Below are 19,638 nucleotides of genomic sequence, written 5' to 3' on the forward strand. Positions count from 1 at the left end.
TATGCTGTACAACAACAAAAAAGAATTCAAAGCCCAAGAAACATTTGTACGAAGCATAAATACAAGCTTATATGCACTTGATGGAAGCAACAGCATCCTACTTTGATCCCGATTGAATGTTTTTCATTGATGAACTGATCATTTAAAAGTCATGGGAGAGGCTGTCGCGCGCTCTATGAGGGAAAAGGGGAGGCGTGTGATCATTTCCATCCTTTGTTGTTTGTGAAATGATGTGATCAAGCGCTGTCCCATCGTCTATCCTGTGCGAGGAGGAATAATGGAAGCCTGATTGTGTGTTGCATGACTCCATTTGATCCTGCTTGAATACCTCGTTCCTGTTTCTTTCATCAGCCTTCCTCCCCTCCTATTTTCATCCTCAGGGCCCCCACAGCACAGCCACACTTTGAAGTGTCACATGCGATGGGAAGCCTTTTCGGAACATCTTCCCTGATGCAGGTGTGTGTCAGCGGCACTGGAGTGCTTCCTCTTTCGATCCGCAACCTGTAAGCGTCCATCTTATTGCATCACTTGTCCTGTCAGCAATTTTGTTGTTGTTGTGTGTACTGAAATCAAGGAGTGGGTGTTACTATGTATAGAAATGGTGATTTAATGACCTATTTTTTTCCACTTGTTTAATATATATATATATATATATATATATATATATATATATATATATATATATATATATATATATATATATATATATATATATATATATATATATATATATATATATATATATATATATATATATATATATATATATATATATATATATATATATATATATATTGCCAATTTGTATTTTCCCCGACCCTCGTGAGGAAAAGCGGTCAGAAAATGAAATGAATGGAATTCTGCATTTTAATCTATTCAACTTGTACTTTGGTTCATTTTGATATCCCCCAGTCATAATACACAAGGTGACAAGCAGCCTTTCGTCACCAGATGACGTTGCAGGTTTATGGAGCGATTGTTTCAGTGACACAAAGCACGTCCAGTGCTTTGTTCCCTTCCTCAATCACGTCCTGATGGGAGGATTCAAATGCTTTAGCCTCGCCTCTACCCCGTGCAGGCTTATGAGGATTTAGGGAGCAATGGCAGATGGCGGTCTCAGCGTTAAAGAGCAGTCGACGTGTTCCCTTGTGGCAAATGCACGATCGCCCTTGGATCCATGAGATGGTTCAGATCGTGACTGTGCGCATGTCGGCCGTGCGCAGCCAGCCTGCAGTCATGTGGCTTCTTTGTTTACATGGAGCCACATTGCATTTAGGGCTTGCGTGTGTGTGTGAAAAGACATATCAAATCACAACTTTGTCTTTTCATCCTCCTACGAACGGATCCAAAGCGTTCTTTGCTGTCTGTCACACTGCATTGGGGACGATGAGGGCGAGATGTAGTGGTTGGAGCCTTTCAGCACCACGGCCAGTTCAGTTCCACCACCAAACAAAAGACGGATTTGCGGAGCTGGGTGTCAGGGAGCGTCCTTAAACGCACAGTGAAAGGTGAAGCGAAGATGCACAATTCGGAGCTGCATGCGTGTATGGGAACGAATGTTTTCTTGACATTGTCACATCAAATTTACGCTTGTATGACGCGGATTGTTCAGACATGGGCCATTCCAGAATTGTAGGACAATTTAGGTGATTGACTTGTAAAAGAAAAGGAAGCTGTGCCACTGATTATGACTCGAAGCATTCAAAATAAAAAGAAAAGTGCGCAAGTTCGGCCACCTCATGGTCTGAACAACGAGCTTGATTATGTCATTTCAGCTGAGTCATGTAGCTCCCTCCATAGTTTGGACGGCTACATGCGTTCAGTAACATCTTGTACTCAGATTATTTACAAAATAAATGTCATTCCTTCCAATAAAGATCTTAGAAAAGACGACCGAAGGTTTGAAGCGCAGCATCGAAATAATAATAATTGCCAGTCATTTCGTGACGGTCCCTGACGGTTGACTGGCCCCGCCCACTGGAAGGATGGAGCGAGATGGACAGGGAGGGAGACACCGGCTTACGACGTCAAAGGAGTGCACACACATACACGCGCACGCACACACGCACACGCACGCACATAAACACACGCTCAGAGGATAGATAGGACTGGAGAACCAACAGACTGACAATTCCCTGCGCTCCACTGAAGGAAGCCGAAATATCCAACACATTCACGTCGGTCGGGTCGGCGAAACATTTGGGGGATTTTTGTCTGAGAAAAGAAAAGAAAAGAAAAGAAAAATCTCGGGAGCGTCACGTTAAAGGAGGCAAAACTCGCTCGCTCGCTCCTTTCCGAATGAAGCCTTGTTAAATCTGCTTTCTAAAAGGATTTCAAGAGCCACCACAAGTCCAATGAACTGAATCGTTGAGACTGAACAAGTCCGAGGCGGAAGACAGCCAGGCAGGCAGCCAGGCAGCCAGGCAGCCAGGCAGGCAGGCAGCCAGCCAGCCAGCCAGCCAGGCAGGCGGGCAGCCAGGCAGGCGTCCACTGTTTTCGTCCATTCTTTGCCAAGAGCAGCACCACAGGTAGGATTTGCAACTCTTTCTTATTGATAGATAGCTCTCAATTTAGCGGCAAACGTGTTAAATGAATTTCTCTTGACAAAGACTCTCCAGCTGTGGTGACACACACACACGCACACACACCGTCATGTTGAGTAAGGGATTAAATGTTGTCATTATTATTACATAGACATCACCATCTGTGAACATGAACGGTCGTCTACTATCAGTATGGATTCCAAATGTTCATAACTGACATCTTCTGTATGGATATATGCAAATAGAACACAAAAAACACTTGTTGTAGGTCTAAATGTCATATTTACACGCAAATGTGTTGATATGAGCCTTCCTACAATCATTCTGCATTCTCTGTCCATAGATTTGGCAATAACGCATCAGCAAATGTGTTTATGTATGCTTCCAAAAGATTGGGATAGTATCCAACATCATAACTAGAACTCTGTGCTATACAATATTTGTCCAGTGAGTAATAAGAGCCCCTGGAAATGGAGGGAGCCACCGTAAAATGGTTGTCACTGCTATAGAGATATATTTATTATGTTTACTCGCCGTCCATGGTGTGTTGATTGTTCCATTTTTTATGAAATTGCGTATCAAGTCATTCTCCGGAGACTCCCAGAATGGCAGGAGGGTTTACAACGGCTTTGGAGTCAATTCTCCCATCTGCACCTCTATGGCCAGCCTCCTGTTTGCACCTCCCACGGGCAGGCAGGCAGGGCGGCAGGCAGCCACGCAGGCAGGCAGGCAGGCAGCCACGCAGGCAGGCAGGCAGGCAGCCACGCAGGCAGGCAGCCACGCAGGCAGGCAGGCAGGCAGCCACGCAGGCAGGCAGGCAGGCAGGCAGGCAGGCAGGCAGGCAGGCAGGCAGGCAGGCAGGCACGCAGGCAGGCAGGCAGCCACGCAGGCAGGCAGGCAGCCACGCAGGCAGGCAGCCACGTAGGCAGGCAGGCAGGCAGGCAGGCACGCAGGCAGCCTGGGCTCAGTGTGTTTGTGTCTTTCTTGCTCTTCCACAGACTCTCAATGAAGGAGCCTGACGCAATCAAGCTCTTCATTGGGCAAATACCCCGAAACCTGGAGGAGAAGGACCTGAAGCCCATCTTTGAGCAATTTGGCAAGATTTATGAGCTGACAGTGATAAAGGACAAATACACTGGGATGCACAAAGGTAAGGGAGCCATTCCACTTGTGTGTGTGTGTGTGTGTGTATAGAGTTACTTTCTCCGGGCTTAGCTGACATGTCACTTTCAATTTGGACGAGATACTACCCAGAGCACAACATTGGGTACACTTAATATGCCATTTGAAAAAATCACAGATAATATTGTTGAAAATGTGTTCATTCAACACATATTGTATTATAGAATACCCCCCCCCCTTGCATCATGCTCAGGTGTTTACTCAAAATGATTTTGACCCACTTATTTAGAAATGATCGGGATGATTTGCATGACTGTATGCAAGCAGCAGAATTGAATTCGAATAACTTTTCAAGGTCAGTGCTTGGCCTTTGTAGCTATTTTTTGTGTCAAATCTTTAGAATCTTTCAGACCCAATTGTAAGCTCTCTTTTTTTGGAGTGACAAAAACTTCATTCGCATTATTTCACACTTCAATTGTAGAAAATCAACAAATTTAAATGCAAACGAAATACTTTTTTTTGAACCAAAGTCCCAGCAGGAGGATGAAGGAGTCACATGCGCCCACCGTTTACGAGGTCTCTTAATAGTGAGCAGGATTGTATTATGAAATATCAACAGGTTTGTGCGATCCAACCTAGACAGCGCTGCCGCCGCCGCCGCCGCCGCCGTTAAGTATATTATCCACCTGTTCTGAAAGACAGGCTAAAGCTGTTAGGTTAATGATTATCCTGGCTGTCATTTCAAATGCAAATCTCAGTATGAATTCATATAAAGCATCAGTCACTCGGGAGACTTGCAGGCCAGGTGCTATCGGTCCCCCAACACCATATGACACCTCCTCTGCATATATTTACATATTCATGATTGGTGGCAGCCCTAAAAGGTTAATGAAGGCCATTTTGTATGATGAGGGAGCACATACATTCACATCCAATGGCTTTATATATATAAAAAAAAGAAGCGCATTTGTTTGGAATCCAACCAGTGGTTCTTGTACTGTTATTTTGCTCTTTCTTCTAGCTGCTCGCCTTATTTTATGTGGACATAGGCATTCAACCAACCAACCAACCAATCAATCAATCAGGGCTTGCACAAGAGCCCTTAGCTGCCTTGAATTCTAATTTGTCATCTTATCTAGACATACTCTTTTTTTCAATCGATTCTTTTTCAGGGAAAAATACACACTTCCATCTTATTTTTTTTCCATGTGTTTATTATTATTATTGTCATCGTCCATTTTATGTACCGCATGTGGAAAATGCCAGCAAGAAGCTTTTTTCAATATCATTTTTCGATTGTATTCTACTCATCATAATAGAATTGCGAAAGCAAAAAGTCATCCGATGATGACGACCTAAGCTACAGTAAGCCCATCCAATCCGTATAACATGACACGCCCGCTACTGACATTACACATTGACTAGCACGCAAATTTGACATTCAAACGACACGAGTTTAACATTTGCTGATCTACTTGCGCTGATTTCCAGGATGCGCCTTCCTGACGTACTGCGCACGTGAGTCGGCTCTAAAAGCCCAGAATGCACTGCACGAGCAGAAGACGCTGCCAGGGGTGAGTGGTGCTGCCGCCGCCGCCGCCGCCGCCGCCGCCTTTGTCTTTTTGTCCAGATACACGTAAACCAAACCCAAAAAAGGCTCAGACAGTCTCCGAGTGACGCGACGGGGAAAACCAAGCACGCCCCAACTTCCCCTTTAGCAGATCCGCTCCAATCAAAGGTCAAAGGGAACTGCTCTCCCCCTCCTGTTTGAATTTGCCACACGTCGGCACCGCGAGGCTTATGTGTGTCTCGTTCGGCCGCTTTCAACGTGGCACCTCTTTCCCAATTGGAATCCAAGTCGCATAGCCAGGCAGCAGGTGTGCCAACATCTCCAGAGCCAAATATGACATGACAGCCGCGTCTCTATAATAAGCCCCTATAGGAGAGATCAGGCGACAAGGCCAGGGATGACTGCCACTGAGTGCGCACCCAACTTGCCGTCGTTTCCTCTTTTACTCACAAGACTTTGTAACTCCCCCCCAGCCATTTCCTTTTTTGTTATTTTGGTGGGAATTGACCTCCCTCACTTCTTTTTTCAACATTTCCTCCTCTTCAACCAAAAGCTGATGACTCCATTCAAATACCATGATCATTTCCTGCTTCACTAATGCTGTATACACTGATGCCTTGGGAAATAAACCAAACTAAAGGTTTGCCGTAGCTTAATGCTAACAAACCATGCAGAATGCCATTGACGCGCTATCATTTCAGTTTAGAATAAAGAAGCTATTTGAACAGAAATGGTGGTGCAACACATGTAGACAGATAAACACGGCCATATATTCTTTATCTTCTACGAAAAAGAGCTGGTATTACAAAAATAGAAATACAAAAATCGTATAATTTGATGAATGTTTTCGATGGCCAACTGGGTCAAATGTCCTCATGTTATTGTAAAGGCACGCCATTGCCTATTTTGGGGACATTTGAACGGAGCTGGTTGTGACAAAACTAATCCCATTGTTAGCGTGACAGTAGCGTGACCCTTCCTGACCTCTTGAAGGGATCAGCAGGTCCCATGGCTAACCCCCCGCCCCCCTGACTCGTCTATCTTTCTACTCTGCCAGCCAGCCCAAAGTCTCTTACCTCTAAACTATGGGGAACATGCTTCAATGTTCACTCCCCCCTTTTGTATGTGCTTAGAAAGACACAAAAGCATCTTATTAGCTCCACATTGGCCAGGCCTCCCTGCTCCTGCTCCCAGCTGTGGCGTAATTGTCATATAATAGCACCTACACCGCCTAAGAATAATGGAGTCCGGCATCCCATGGACAAAACAAAACAAAAGAAAACATGAATGCAATTACACGACTGAGGAGAAGCAGAAAAAGAATATTGACCAGACACTGTGAGCTATGTTTCCAAGCTTTTTTTTCTTCTTTTTTTTTAATACCGTGGTGTCTAAGTATCATTAGAGACCCAACAAAGGCCTACATGAGCAAAAAAAAAAGTTGACAGATGGCAACCTGGCTTTGTGTAAAATTTCAGGTGAGAGGCCCGAGAGTGGGGAGGCCCCGCCCCTTTCCAGACCCCTATTTGCGCACTCATTATGTGGCTTGTCAGCGTGCAAACATACGTTGATGGTACGTTAAGAGAAGCCATTATGGAACAGTGATGCCATTTGTCACTGTTGAGCGAGCCGCTCGCTCGCCCGCCCGCCCGGCGACACGCGTGGTCTCATCTCCGCTCCGTTAGAAAGGGCCGTATATTGCCCTTCATCAAAAGTCACTTATCTGAATTAATATTTGCCCCGCTCTTGATTTGAAATGCAATCACTATTTAATCATGTGAAAAAGCCCGAGAACGTGTGTGTTTGTGTGTGCCATGGGGGAAGGGAAGGTGGGCAGGTGTTCACACTAACACACTTTAATGAGGGATGTATTGCTTTTGTGTCTGCGTCTCTTTGCTCATTCATACACGGACGGAGCTTGCATTATGGGATGGATGTCTTGTGTGAGTGTGTTTGCGCCGTCCATCCGAGTGGAACGTGTGACTAATTGTGGGACGTAGTCACCCGTAAGCATCCAGACAAGGAGGGGGGGGGGGGCTTTATCAATAGTCGAAAAGAAATGGCTAATTATAGCACACTCTTTTGATGCCATGAGGATTTTTGGGGTTAGGATGACAAAGGAAGAGGTCGAGGGGGCTGTAATGTTTTGCGCTCAAAAATCCATAGTATGTTTTACTTCTATCCAATTTTTCACGTGAAATACAGAAAAGTTTTGCGCTGATCATCCTTTGCTCACACACGTGATTGAAAAAGGTCACTTTTAGAAAGCTGAATGCTGAGTAGATTGATGAAGGCTGTGAATTCAAGTGAAATTGGGCACACAACGGGGCTTTAGGTGGGCTACATGCTAGAAAGGATGAAACCAAATGAACAATATGCAATAAGGGTGACGGCTGGGGGGGGGGAAGTGTGTTTATCAGCTTAAATACAGACATCTGTTACTGGGAAATCGTGTGTTTAGCGGCTGGGGGGTTGTTTGATTGTGTGTGGAAGGGGGATGGATGTGTTGGGCTCTTGGAACTTTGGCATCAGGCTGCTCATCTAAAGTGTGCGCGCATTGCACGACGGGTGGCATAAACAAGGTCCAATTTGAAAAGGGGCAGACTTATCTGTACGAGGGAGAGGGAAATGTGTCCAACACTCGCTCCGCTGAGTCGTGTCAAACAGCAGCTGACATGAATATTTAACTCTGGTCTGAAGGGACCGTCGTTTTCTTTGATGAAGGAAATGATTTTCCAGCGGTAAACTCAAAAAGAGCGGTTTGGATGGGAAAAAGATTTTCTTTCTCCTTGTAGCAAATCATGCAAATTGACATAAAGGGTCGATATTTTGCCCGCATACAGTGAAGGTCTGCCTTTTCATCAACAACATAAATGGTGACCAGCCCACGGCGGAACTCTCTGCAGAGGTGGCTTGGATCCGGTGTATCGGTCATTTCACGGAGGCTGGCAGATCGGAAAGAGGCAGGGGCTACGCCGTTGGGGGCGTGGTCACGGCTGACCGTTTTATTCGTACGAATAATGTTGAAAGTGCAGTCAGGACACACGAGTGTAAAATGTCCTCAAAAATCAAACGGAGAACAAGACACAACGAGGAAAAAGCAGCGCACAGGCCTCCACCAAGTGCAAACAATCCATCTGTCTGAATTGTTGGATTTCCAAATGGCATTTGTGGGGAATTCTTATTCTGGTATCATGCAATGTTTGAGCGGTTTTGTTTGGAAGACCAGCTGACCACCGAAGAGAGTCCACCACACGTTCTAAGAGCAGATTCAAGCATTTAGGTGCAGCGCCATCTGCTCGATAGATGGCTGTCCCACTTTGCCACAACGCACGCGGAGTCGTGCTTCAAGTGCAAAAGATTATAAACGTCAAAGGTTGATTGCCAATCGGCAAAACATCAGAAGAGCGTATCTGTGCGGGGACCCGCTTTGAGCATACGTGTGGAAACATCAAAAGGGGAAGAACTTGTGCAGCGTGGTGTCATTTGAATAGAAAGGTAGACACGGCATAGCTGCCCGTACTGGGTATATAGTACGTAAGTGGATCCTTGCCCGCTGTATGACTTTTAAAAAAGCACCAGTCTTTGATTGTGATGTGATTTTGAATGTTGATGTGCATTAGCCACGCTGGTGCTGCAGCAGCTCTGTCGCTCCAGACTCAATCGAGTGATTGAATATTATCGAGCTGTGCACTGACGCGCTGTCAGTGTGGCTGATGTCTGGACTTTGTCACACAATCCGATTTATGCTACCACTTTGTGTGTGCGTGCGTGCGTGCGTGCGTGCGTGCGTGCGTGAGCAGAACAATAACTGAGCACTTTCACGTCTTCCATGCTTTATTCCAAGCTTTTGTCCGACCTTCCACTGTCCCACTGTGTGTTTATCACCTTTACATTTGTATTTTCACATGTGAATATATCAATTTCCACCTGTGCCTTTTCTTTCTTTCTTTCTTTCTTTCTTTCTTTCTTTCTTTCTTTCTTTCTTTCTTTCTTTCTTTCTTTCTTTCTTTCTTTCTTTCTTTCTTTCTTTCTTTCTTTCTTTCTTTCTTTCTTTCTTTCTTTCTTTCTTTCTTTCTTTCTTTCTTTCTTTCTTTCTTTCTTTCTTTCTTTCTTTCTTTCTTTCTTTCTTTCTTTCTTTCTTTCTTTCTTTCTTTCTTTCTTTCTTTCTTTCTTTCTTTCTTTCTTTCTTTCTTTCTTTCTTTCTTTCTTTCTTTCTTTCTTTCTTTCTTTCTTTCTTTCTTTCTTTCTTTCTCTCTCTCTCTCTCCCTGGAGAGTGTTGATGGAGACGCAAAAGCAGCAGAGACAGGAGCGGAAGCGAGCAGGGAGGAAGGGGGAGGTGGCAGGTTGATTACGGTCGCAGGTCTCGTTGCCTGGAGACAGCTGGGACAAGGGATGCCAGGTTGCTAAGCGACCCCGCACGATGCAATGGCCAGCGCTGCTATGTGATGGAGCCGAGTGGAGGGAGGGAGGGAGGGAGGGAGGGAGGGAAGGAGGGCAGAAAGGAAAAGGGAAATTGTCTTTGTGCCCCACGGCCCCACCCCTCTAAACGAAGTCTGCCTCGGCGCTGTAAATGTTCTTGAAGGAGATCCACGGATGTATTAGTCATTCTGAAGCCAAATGGAAGGCGAGAAAGATGCAACCCAGGTGGAAAGAAGTGAGATTTTCATTGCTCTCTCCTTGTAATAGAAAGGAAGGGAAGAAAAATGGCACTATTAATATAATCTCCACCCCAGGAGATGATGGTATATTTTATTCCTATTATTATTATTACGAGATTTGCGAATCAGAAACGATGATACTATATACATACACATAGCCAGCCACGCTTCGAAACAACACAGTGTCAAATACTGTAGGAATTTTTGAAATCTTGCAGGCAAAGACAGCCACCCTCTGTCGCAGGCAGGGCAGAAAGATGATGTCGCTTGTGTCACATGTGTGCACTTATGCCAAGAGAAGATCCCTGCGATTGATGAATATAGAACATCATTGTGTGTGTCGCGCGCCGCGTAATATTGATGAGGTCTCTGCACAAGGTTTTTGTAAACAAGCCGTGCAGCGGACGGAAGGGCAGGCGGGCGGGGGGCTGAGCTAGCAACAGGAGGTGGAGGAGGGAAAAGCTTGTAAAATGTGTCAGTGATGAAGGCTCCGAGGGAGCTCTGCTCTCAAGGCTAACATTCAACAGGCGCAAATGTGTACGCTTCTCCCTCCCTCCCTCCCTCCCTCATGCCGTTCTTTTTTTCCCTTCCTTCCTTCCTTCCTTCCAATCTAATCCCCCCATCGCATCTCCTGACTCCCGACCCATAAACACCCTTTGTCCGCTTTCATTTGTTTGTCTCTCATCTCCTGCGCGTGCTGTTTACCTGCTCGGCCGGTGTTGTCATGGCGATGGCCAATACGCGAGAGGTAGTCATCGGGGGCCGGTTGCCGTGCCGATCTGGAGTGGCCGGGCCTCGACGGCCTCTCCTTCTCGCCGTTGTTCTTCGGGTCTATTTGGATTTCTATCGAGCGGGGCCATCTGCTGTGCCGCCCCTTATCTTTGGCTGTTTGTCTTTGTTGGCCAGCGCCGTCGTTCAAACATGACACTGGAGCTGGAGCTGATGATGATGATGATGATGTTGTACAAATCGGATCCCATTTCACCATCCTTTTTTGGATTTGTTGCTAGAATCCTTTTCATATTAGCCATGGTAATGCTACAAACAAGGTCCAGATGACCTTTATGCTCTTATAGAAGAGGATGAATGTTTGTTAAGAAAACTAGTCTGAGTTTCTCTTCATCAGCATATAGACAGGAGAGATGTTTTCTCTGTACGGACTGCGGTGGACTTGACACGGCGCGGTAACGATGGCAGCCGCCCGCCAGTATTTCCACATATGACTGTAATGACGCGGCTTTAAGTGATGCAGCACAAACGGATTGGGCCGTAATTGATGTCCGAGCAAACAGCGGGCAAGGAGACAATTGGCTTTTAAGATCCCAACAACAACAACAACGACAACGACATTGCTGCATGTAGCTGGATTGAAATTCATCTCGTGTGTGACGATTCAGATGGGCCTGGGACAAATACGCAGGCCACAATGCCAGGTGTACTCACAAAGAATCATTTCGTGACATCGATTGATTGACGATAAAAATAACAATCGCCCTGCAGAGGTCAATCCAAAAAGTCTAAGAAAGTGTGCAGTTTAGCAAAGATGAACAATAACAACGTTTGTTTGAATAATTGCTGTATGATTTGAAGAGCGTCCCCCCCCCCCAGCCCTACACTACAGCAACTTTCCCCGTCCCCACTAACTGGTGCAATCAATGGGACCCCCCCATAAAGCAGGTGTTTGTGTTATTTCAACGTGGCATCAAGAGCAGTTGTGCATGCAGGAACTGGAGGCCCAGAGCGATCGATAGTGTCTCCCGGTGACCGATCACAACCGATTAATCAGTGACACAAGATCAGTGAGTGGCTGAAATGTCACCAGCTCCATAATTAAGACCTTCATTAAGACACAGTTAACAGAGTGGCACCCTGTTACATGCATGCACCCCATCCATCCATCCATCCATCCATCCATCCATCCATCCATCCATCCATCCATCCATCCATCCATCCATCCATCCATCCATCCATCCATCCATCCATCCATCCATCCATCCATCCTCCTGCCTTGTCTCTCTCCATATGCTCCAGTCTACCCCTCAGTCTGCATTTAACCCCCCCCCCCTTACTGCTTTTCTTCTTTTCCTTTTTTGCACAACCTTTGTGCGCTCCTCATATTTGAAAGACACTCATGTGTGCAATTTCATATAGTGCTAGGCTCAAATCATTTCAGCAGCTTGTCAGTTGATGAAAAGGAAGTTTAATCCCGTGTTGTTGTGCTAACCCCCTTTTGCCTCAATCTTTCATTTCCACGTACTCTGCCCCGGCCGGCCGGCCGGCCGCCTGGCTTCATCTTTGCCTCTGTCAGGCTGAGAATATCTTGGCTATGGTGCGATGCCGCATGCTCCTGTAATCCAGATTAGCCGGCGAGTGTTCTTAATCTCATCACTTGCCCGATCCCTGTGTGGGCCTGTGCTTTTCCTGGTTTTGACGCGATAGGGACGGAAGGAGCCATAGATTTGGGATTAGAGTGGATTCTGAGAGAGAGTCACTAGAGGGAAGGTAAAGCGGAAGAGCCTTCCGTCATGCTATTGCACACATGGGAACACTTCATTAGGTACACCTAATAACGTCCAATGCATGTCAACTGGGATTGAAAGCGTTACGGAGGTAGGTACTACATGCTGAGCTTTCTCCTCTATTTACCCTTTTCAAAAAAATCTCCATCCACAGCCATAATAATAAATGATATGATCCTATATTCATATTTTGATCAATACCAAATCATTTTACGTTTGAGATAAAACAATTGACTGACTCCATGCGTTTGTTTACAGATGAACCGTCCCATCCAGGTGAAGCCAGCAGACAGTGAGAGTAGAGGGGGTAAGCGACACCTGAGTCCACCCACAACACACACACACACACACACAGTTAGGTCGCTATTTTGGGCATTTTGATGGAACCCCCCCGCCTGCCCCAAACATGCTATCGCTTGTGAGCAACAGCTGCATTTCATTCATTTGCTTCACTTTCAGCTAGCTCGTCGTCATGCCGACTCACTGTCACGTTACGGCCACAGCTGAACAGAGTGTGGCTGGCGCCGCTTTTTGTTCGCTCTCTCTCGAAAGCAGCGTTTTCACAGTCTGAAATCCAATTTCACGTCGTGTACATAAACAATGGCAGCTGAGGAGTACAAGCCTGGTGGCAAATGAGAAGATGACATCACACACTGGGCCATAAGTGGAAGAATATTTTCCGTCACTGCCAGATGCTGCTGCTGCTGTTATTACGTTTATGATGCGCATTTGCGTTACTGCACTCTGCTGGTGGATTGAAGTGGAGCAGACGCTTGTCTGCTTTTATTCCAATTTTGGAATGCATCGTAATACGGTGACGATGATGATGTCATCCTATCTAATAATGCCGAACCAGTGAGTTACAACTGCACACAATGATACGATGAAAGAAATTCTTTTTATCCAATCGTTTGATCCGCATCTTTTCTCAATCGCTCTCCCCAGCTCCAACTGTTATTAGCTCATCACATGACTGTGTTCTATCTGTCGATACGCTCCTTCCTCCTTAGAAGACAGGAAGCTGTTTGTGGGCATGCTGGGAAAGCAGCAGACGGACTCCGATGTCAGAAAGATGTTTGAACCCTTTGGCAGCATCGAGGAGTGCACGGTGCTCCGCGGGCCCGACGGTACCAGCAAAGGTAAGCAACTAAACTCTCACCCCAATTGCAGAGCAAATAAGAAAGAAAGAAAGAAAGTCCAGCTCTCTCAAAAGGCATCAATGCTCAATCTGATATGCCTTGGGTTGGGTTCAAATCAATGGATGGCATCTCTCCGGCCGGCGCTTTGCCCTCACGCGACTATTGTGGGTAACAATGCGAATGCTATTCGCCATGTCAATCAAAGTGCGACGCCAGTTCAAACATAGACGCCGGCTTTTCTTTCCTGCCTGTTAGTCTGTGGCCCGAGGCGTGACTAATGGCGCAATAGGTTTGATGGCTCATTGCTAATGACGCCAGCGGCGCTTTACGTCTTGTGATTGATGAAGCAATGAATGCTGCCTTCCTGGACCAATGACACCAAGGTTACGGAATGGCGCCAAATGTATTTTGAAACGGACGCGTCCAGCGTGCGCCAGGCCACGTTATGATGCTGCTGCTGCTGCTGCCGCTGCTACTGCCGCTGCGTCCTCTCGTCTAGGGTGCGCATTTGTAAAGTTCCAGAACAACGTGGAGGCCCAGGCTGCTATCAACGCTCTGCACGGGAGCCGTACTCTACCAGTGAGTCTTGTACACGCTCGCACGTCGGACGTTCTGCCTCCCTCGCAGCCCGTTTCCATTTTCCTTTCTTTCCTTTTAGGGAGCTTCGTCCAGTCTGGTGGTTAAGTTTGCCGATTCGGAGAAGGAGCGGGGACTTCGGCGAATGCAGCAGGTGGCCTCTCAGTTGGGAGTCATCAGTCCCATGACCCTGCACCTCGGGGCCTACAACGCCTACACGCAAGCTGTGAGAGACACTTTCTTTTCGCACTTTCCAAAGAATCAAAGTTTGCGAGCCACAGCTAATGAGCTGACCGCAAAGAAAGAAAGAAAGAAAGAAAGAAAGAAAGCATAGAAAGAAGCAAAGAAAGCAGCTTTGGCTTCATGCCATGTGTTTTGGAACCCCCAGTTGATGCAGCAGCAGGCGCTGGTTGCCCAGTCCGCCTACCTTTCTCCCGTTGCCACGGTGGCGGCCGTTCAGATGCAACAGCTGGCTGCCCTCAACCCCAGCAGCATCATCGCCACACCCATCGCATCCATCACTCCCTCCTCAGGTAAGGGAGACGCCGTTTCCGCTGGAAAGAGAGTCGGTCGGCTCGATCGTGACAGTCGGGAGAAGGACTCGTCTCATTGACCGCGTCCACTATTTTAGGATATGTCGAATGACGTCGAAGTTGTGCCGAGCTGATACCGATTCATTTTCGTTGTCAGATGATCCCGTCAAGACCACTTGAAATAGGGCGATTTGAGGATTGGTCTCGGTAATTGTGACTCGTGTTTCATTTCGATAGGATTTCCTTGCCCTTCATGTGCAGGTACCAGCACTCCACCCTCCATTGCGGCCACACCTGTTCCTGCTCTGCCTCCAGCCATCGCAGTGAGCAGCTACCCCTCCGTGGCAGCGCCACCCAACGGCCAATCAGCAACCGAGGCCCTGTACACCAACGGGGTCCACGCCTATCAAGGTATCCATCCCTCCATCCGTGGGCACCACCCTGGTATTCCAGTCTTTGCGACTGACGAGGTTTTCGTGTCACAGCTCAGAGTCCTGTGCTGGACCCCCTGCAGCAAGCTTACACAGGCATGCAGCACTATACAGGTGAGGCGCACTCACTCCGTCATGATGCCAAGTGCACTTTTCACAATGAGGGAGGCAGCAGCATTCACAGCGGATGGCTCAGCATTTCCTTCATTAGGAAAGGAATACATTCCTCATTAAAAGTAAAAAAGGCATTTATGGATTTCAAGTGTACGACACTATTCCTCCTCCTCCCTAGCCAAATATTAAAAATCAACATTCTGGCTCGCCGTTCCATTCTACGCAGGATACGTGACCTGAATACAAAAACCTCTTATGTAACGTCCTAAAAGACCCGCGCCCCGTTTTCAGCAAGGCTTTAAAGTCCACATCCAAATGGTCATTCTCTTATAATTGCTATTTGTGCACAAGGAATCATCGTCAAGCAAGTGTTCCGAGTCAATCCTCCGTAGAAAATCCTATCCACTGTCGTCATATCAAGACAAAATGGAATTTGGGATCACGACGCATGATTGAAAATGCAAAGATTTCGTTTCTCTTCTGCACGATTGAGATTTGGTGTTCTTTGGGCCCTATTTGTATTCTGATCTACATCTCACTGAATTTCTTCAGAGACTATTCACAACTTTGTTACTTTACTGCCAGATGGTTGGTGCCTTCAATCATGGAGTCATCTGAATCAAATCTATATCAAAAAATCTGAATGTAAATAAATTGCCATGTCCCTTCAAAACATGTCAGTGTGATGTTTTTGAGCTATTTATTGTTCTTTTGTCAGCCACCTATCCCGCTGCCTACAGCCTGGTGGGGCAGCCGTTCCCCCACCAGCCCACCCTGGTAGCTCAGCAGCCGCAGCAGCCGCAGCAGCTGCAACAACGTGAAGGTAGGGGAAAAAACAGCAAGTCTTTGAATGTGAAAACACGTCATTTGGCAGAATTTCCATTCGAGATTATCAGCGCGCAAACAGCCATGCAGTGCGGCTGCTTTATGGCTTCTTGACTTGATCAGCTTTTAGTATGTACCTTGCTTTGGTACATCATGATTACAATGCTACAATGTCGTATTTGTAGCGTTAGGCTACATGGAGTGAGAAAGGTCTCTTTTTTTTCTCTTTGCGCAAAGGTCCGGAAGGTTGCAACATCTTCATCTACCACCTGCCTCAGGAGTTCACCGACTCTGAGATCTTGCAAATGTTCTTGCCCTTTGGAAATGTCATCTCAGCCAAGGTCTTTGTCGACCGTGCCACCAACCAAAGCAAATGCTTCGGTGAGCTGGAGCCTTTGCCGATAACTATTCTTCTTATGGTAATTGTCAGCCGTGTGGTATTTAGAAGGAACGACAAAAAGAGGATTGTGGACGTTGCAGGTTGCTTCGTACGCTATCTCGGTCGGAACCAAAGCACATATTTGACGTGAAAAAAAGAAATGTCACAAAGCATACACAGGATGTACTAATCATCCTTTAGTGTGCACGCTTTGACGAAGGCTCAAGTGATAGCCCAAAGTCCGATTTTTCTCTCTGGGAAAGAACAAACTACTTTCAACCTACTTTGACAAAATGAACATCCTAATTTGCCATACTTGTGCAAGATGCTATTTTAATTCATCAATGATTGATTGTTTCTATTCTCCTCAGGCTTTGTGAGTTTCGACAACCCATCCAGTGCTCAGACTGCCATCCAAGCCATGAATGGCTTCCAGATAGGCATGAAGAGACTGAAGGTGCAACTGAAAAGGCCCAAAGATGCAAACAGACCTTACTGAAGGAGGTGAGCTTCCAAGTAGAGTATGGCACAGACAGACAGACAGACAGACAGACAGACAGCTACTAAGATTAGCCAGCTAGCCAGCCAGCCATTCAGCCAGTGTAAATGAGAGCTCACAGTTCTTCTAAAGTGGCCAATCTCCATGTGAACATGTCAGTAATCCACAGTAGATTAACTTGAATGCGGCGCAGCACTTCTGTGGATGGATACATTGCAGGCAGGCATCGCTTTGAATGTTTTCTAGTATTGGAATAATCAAATCTCCTGTTGATCACAATGCAAGTGCTGTCAGTCATGAATTTTTCCGTTGACCTTTCATTTATTGTTTTTGTGCTGTGCCATATGCCATTTTTCCTGAAACAAAATCATCACACCTCTCTCAAGAGCGTCTGTCCCGCCCGCCCGCCCGCCCGTCCGCCCGCCGTCTACATACATAAATCGTGGAGACGTGCGTCGCTATGGCTACGGTTGCTTAGCGAGCGCTAAAAGCTCCCCCTTCCTTCTCACTGCGTCGTAAGTTAATTGGCCTGTGTTGGTTGCTGTGGCGATATTGCCTGTGATGGTTGCCGTTAGCATTTTTTTTTTTTTTGGGGCCGTTGCCTTGATTCACCATGCTCAACTGCATGGCGGGTTACTGTGGCAATCGTCAACTGTGTTTGGTGCGTTGTGAGTTTCCTCTTATTATTTTGTCGTGGTTTCAATCCTTGCAAACACCGATCGATAAAAAGTCACTTGACCTCAGCGTTTGTAAGTAACTGATAATCATGACATGCTTCTTTTTTTTGTTTTTAAAACAAACCAACAAATTGTCAAATAAATATGAACTTAATAGAGTTCACCTTTTTTTTTTTTTGGTAATCTGTCATGATTATCATTCTTACACTTTCCCTTTGTTTAGTTGGATGGTGTGGTAGTTCTCCTGAGGGGTTTTTGTTTGGTTGTAACTGGATTTCATGTGACTTTGTGCCTGAACTTTGGTTGTTGTTTGTGACACTGGAAATGTAAAGAGCATATTGAAATACATAAATAGGACAACGTTTCTTTATGACGGTAGGTACGTGTGTGTTTGTGTGGGTGGGTGTGAGACAAAGTGAAATTTGGAGTGTAAACGTCGATGTAATATTAATTGACTATCTATTTTGGAGACGTTGGTCTAAAACCTTTGGGGTTAACCCCTTTGGTTCCTGTGACATGTGCTGATGGCGGAGGAAACGTATTCCTCTTTAGGAATTCTGGGGACCAAAAACATATGGACAATTTTCCATCAACGTGTTCCTCTGAAATTTGTAATCTACATCATGCTCACAGTGTATCTGCAAATCACCGGCAAGATGCAAGTTGTTGTTAAAGTAGGAGATGATGATGATGATGATGATGATGATAGGGCTACGCAAACAGGCAACCTTTTTCATCCCTAAGATTTGGGCAAACATTGGAGTGAGTGCCCACCAGAATTCCTACTGTGCATGTTCTCAATTCATTTGCCTGCCTAAAGAGATGAAAAGCTACTTTTGTCCAAATGTGCATTCACTTGCAGTACAATGACTGCCGCTGTTTGACTTGCATGGACACTCCAATTGAACGGTGACACTCCCCTGCAGTGTCATTACAAGCAGTGCTTATTGATTGCAGTTAAACAAAGAAAACAAGGAAATGTGAATTTCTACGTATCTCATGTTGACTTTGTTCTTTTCTCTCTCGTTTTGCCTCTAGGACAATTTAGGAGTTCAATCAAGAAAAACCACCTCGGGATGTCCCAGCCTTGTTTGGTTGTTTGACCAACCATAATAGCACATAGGAGCAACACTTTACACACACACAGAGAAAAAAAAGACAATGACGTGATTTAAAAATACACCCAAAATACCAAAACACGACTAACTGCAGTAATATCATCCAGCCACAAATACTACAATATCAGAAGCGCTCCAAGAGTTCCTATCATTCCATAGCTGGATTCATTTATATGATGTACATATTCTGTCAGCAACAACTTCTAATCTATATGTTTAAAAAAAAAAGAAGAGCATATCACTTATGTGATTCTACTGAACAGGGTCCTGCTGTATAGTGTGATTTGTGATCTAGAAGGTCGGCTCGACACAGTCGGGAGGAAAAAGAAAATATATTCTGTATCATTACCACTGGTCATTTTGTTATGTAGAAGTAGTTTGATTATTTATACTTCAATTAAGATGATGGAAGAGAATTGAATGGCTTTCCTCACACTGTAAATACCTTGGTCGGGAGAGGGCGGGCCTAGAGGGATGAGTCAAAATCAAAATCTTCTTCTGCTGCCACTACTTTTCAACTTTACAAAGTGGAAAAAAAGGGGTTGGTCGGGATTTTTTCTATCTTGTTTTTTTTTTTTACGTTTAATTTATTTGGTCATAAATTTGATGGGGGTGGGGTGGGGGGTTCTTATGTGATTTGTTTTTATTTATTTGAAGAATTAAGAGGACTCATTCCTTCAAGACAATGAATATCCTTATTATAGAGTTTTTAATGACATAAATGTAAGGAAGTTAAAAAAAAGCATAATGTTTCCTTATTTATTCTCTACAGTTGCTGTTTTAAATTATGTCTTTAAAAGAAAATAAAGTACAATTTAGACAAAAGACAGAACTTGTGGCAGATGTTGTGTGTTTGGTGCCCTTTCTCCATAAAAAGGAACTGAATAGAGAGAAGACAGCTAAAATCAAGAATAAATGTAAAAAATAAAGAA

General features: G+C 45.4%; 1 protein-coding gene across 5 annotated transcripts; it reads left to right on the forward strand.

The window, feature by feature from the left end:
• The first annotated feature begins 392 nt into the window (after positions 1-392).
• Positions 393-18,855, forward strand: celf3a (cugbp, Elav-like family member 3a). Of its 5 annotated transcripts, XM_061267701.1 has the most exons (15): positions 417-503; positions 2,330-2,528; positions 3,542-3,693; positions 5,157-5,239; positions 12,674-12,722; positions 13,426-13,554; positions 14,054-14,133; positions 14,213-14,356; positions 14,519-14,663; positions 14,901-15,074; positions 15,149-15,208; positions 15,927-16,031; positions 16,271-16,414; positions 16,784-16,916; positions 18,627-18,855. In XM_061267701.1, the coding sequence occupies exons 3-14, from the start codon at positions 3,549-3,551 to the stop codon at positions 16,909-16,911; spliced, it is 1,386 nt and encodes a 461-aa protein (XP_061123685.1). In that variant the 5' UTR covers positions 417-503; positions 2,330-2,528; positions 3,542-3,548; the 3' UTR covers positions 16,912-16,916; positions 18,627-18,855. The 5 variants fall into 5 exon arrangements, with proteins under 5 accessions (XP_061123682.1, XP_061123683.1, XP_061123685.1 ...); XM_061267698.1 differs by lacking the exon at positions 2,330-2,528 and having other exon boundaries at positions 393-503; XM_061267699.1 differs by lacking the exon at positions 2,330-2,528 and having other exon boundaries at positions 393-503; positions 14,925-15,074.
• Positions 18,856-19,638: the final 783 nt, after the last annotated feature.

This window comes from Syngnathus typhle, linkage group LG20 (genome assembly GCF_033458585.1).
Source record: "Syngnathus typhle isolate RoL2023-S1 ecotype Sweden linkage group LG20, RoL_Styp_1.0, whole genome shotgun sequence".
In the NCBI taxonomy this organism is placed as follows: domain Eukaryota; kingdom Metazoa; phylum Chordata; class Actinopteri; order Syngnathiformes; family Syngnathidae; genus Syngnathus; species Syngnathus typhle.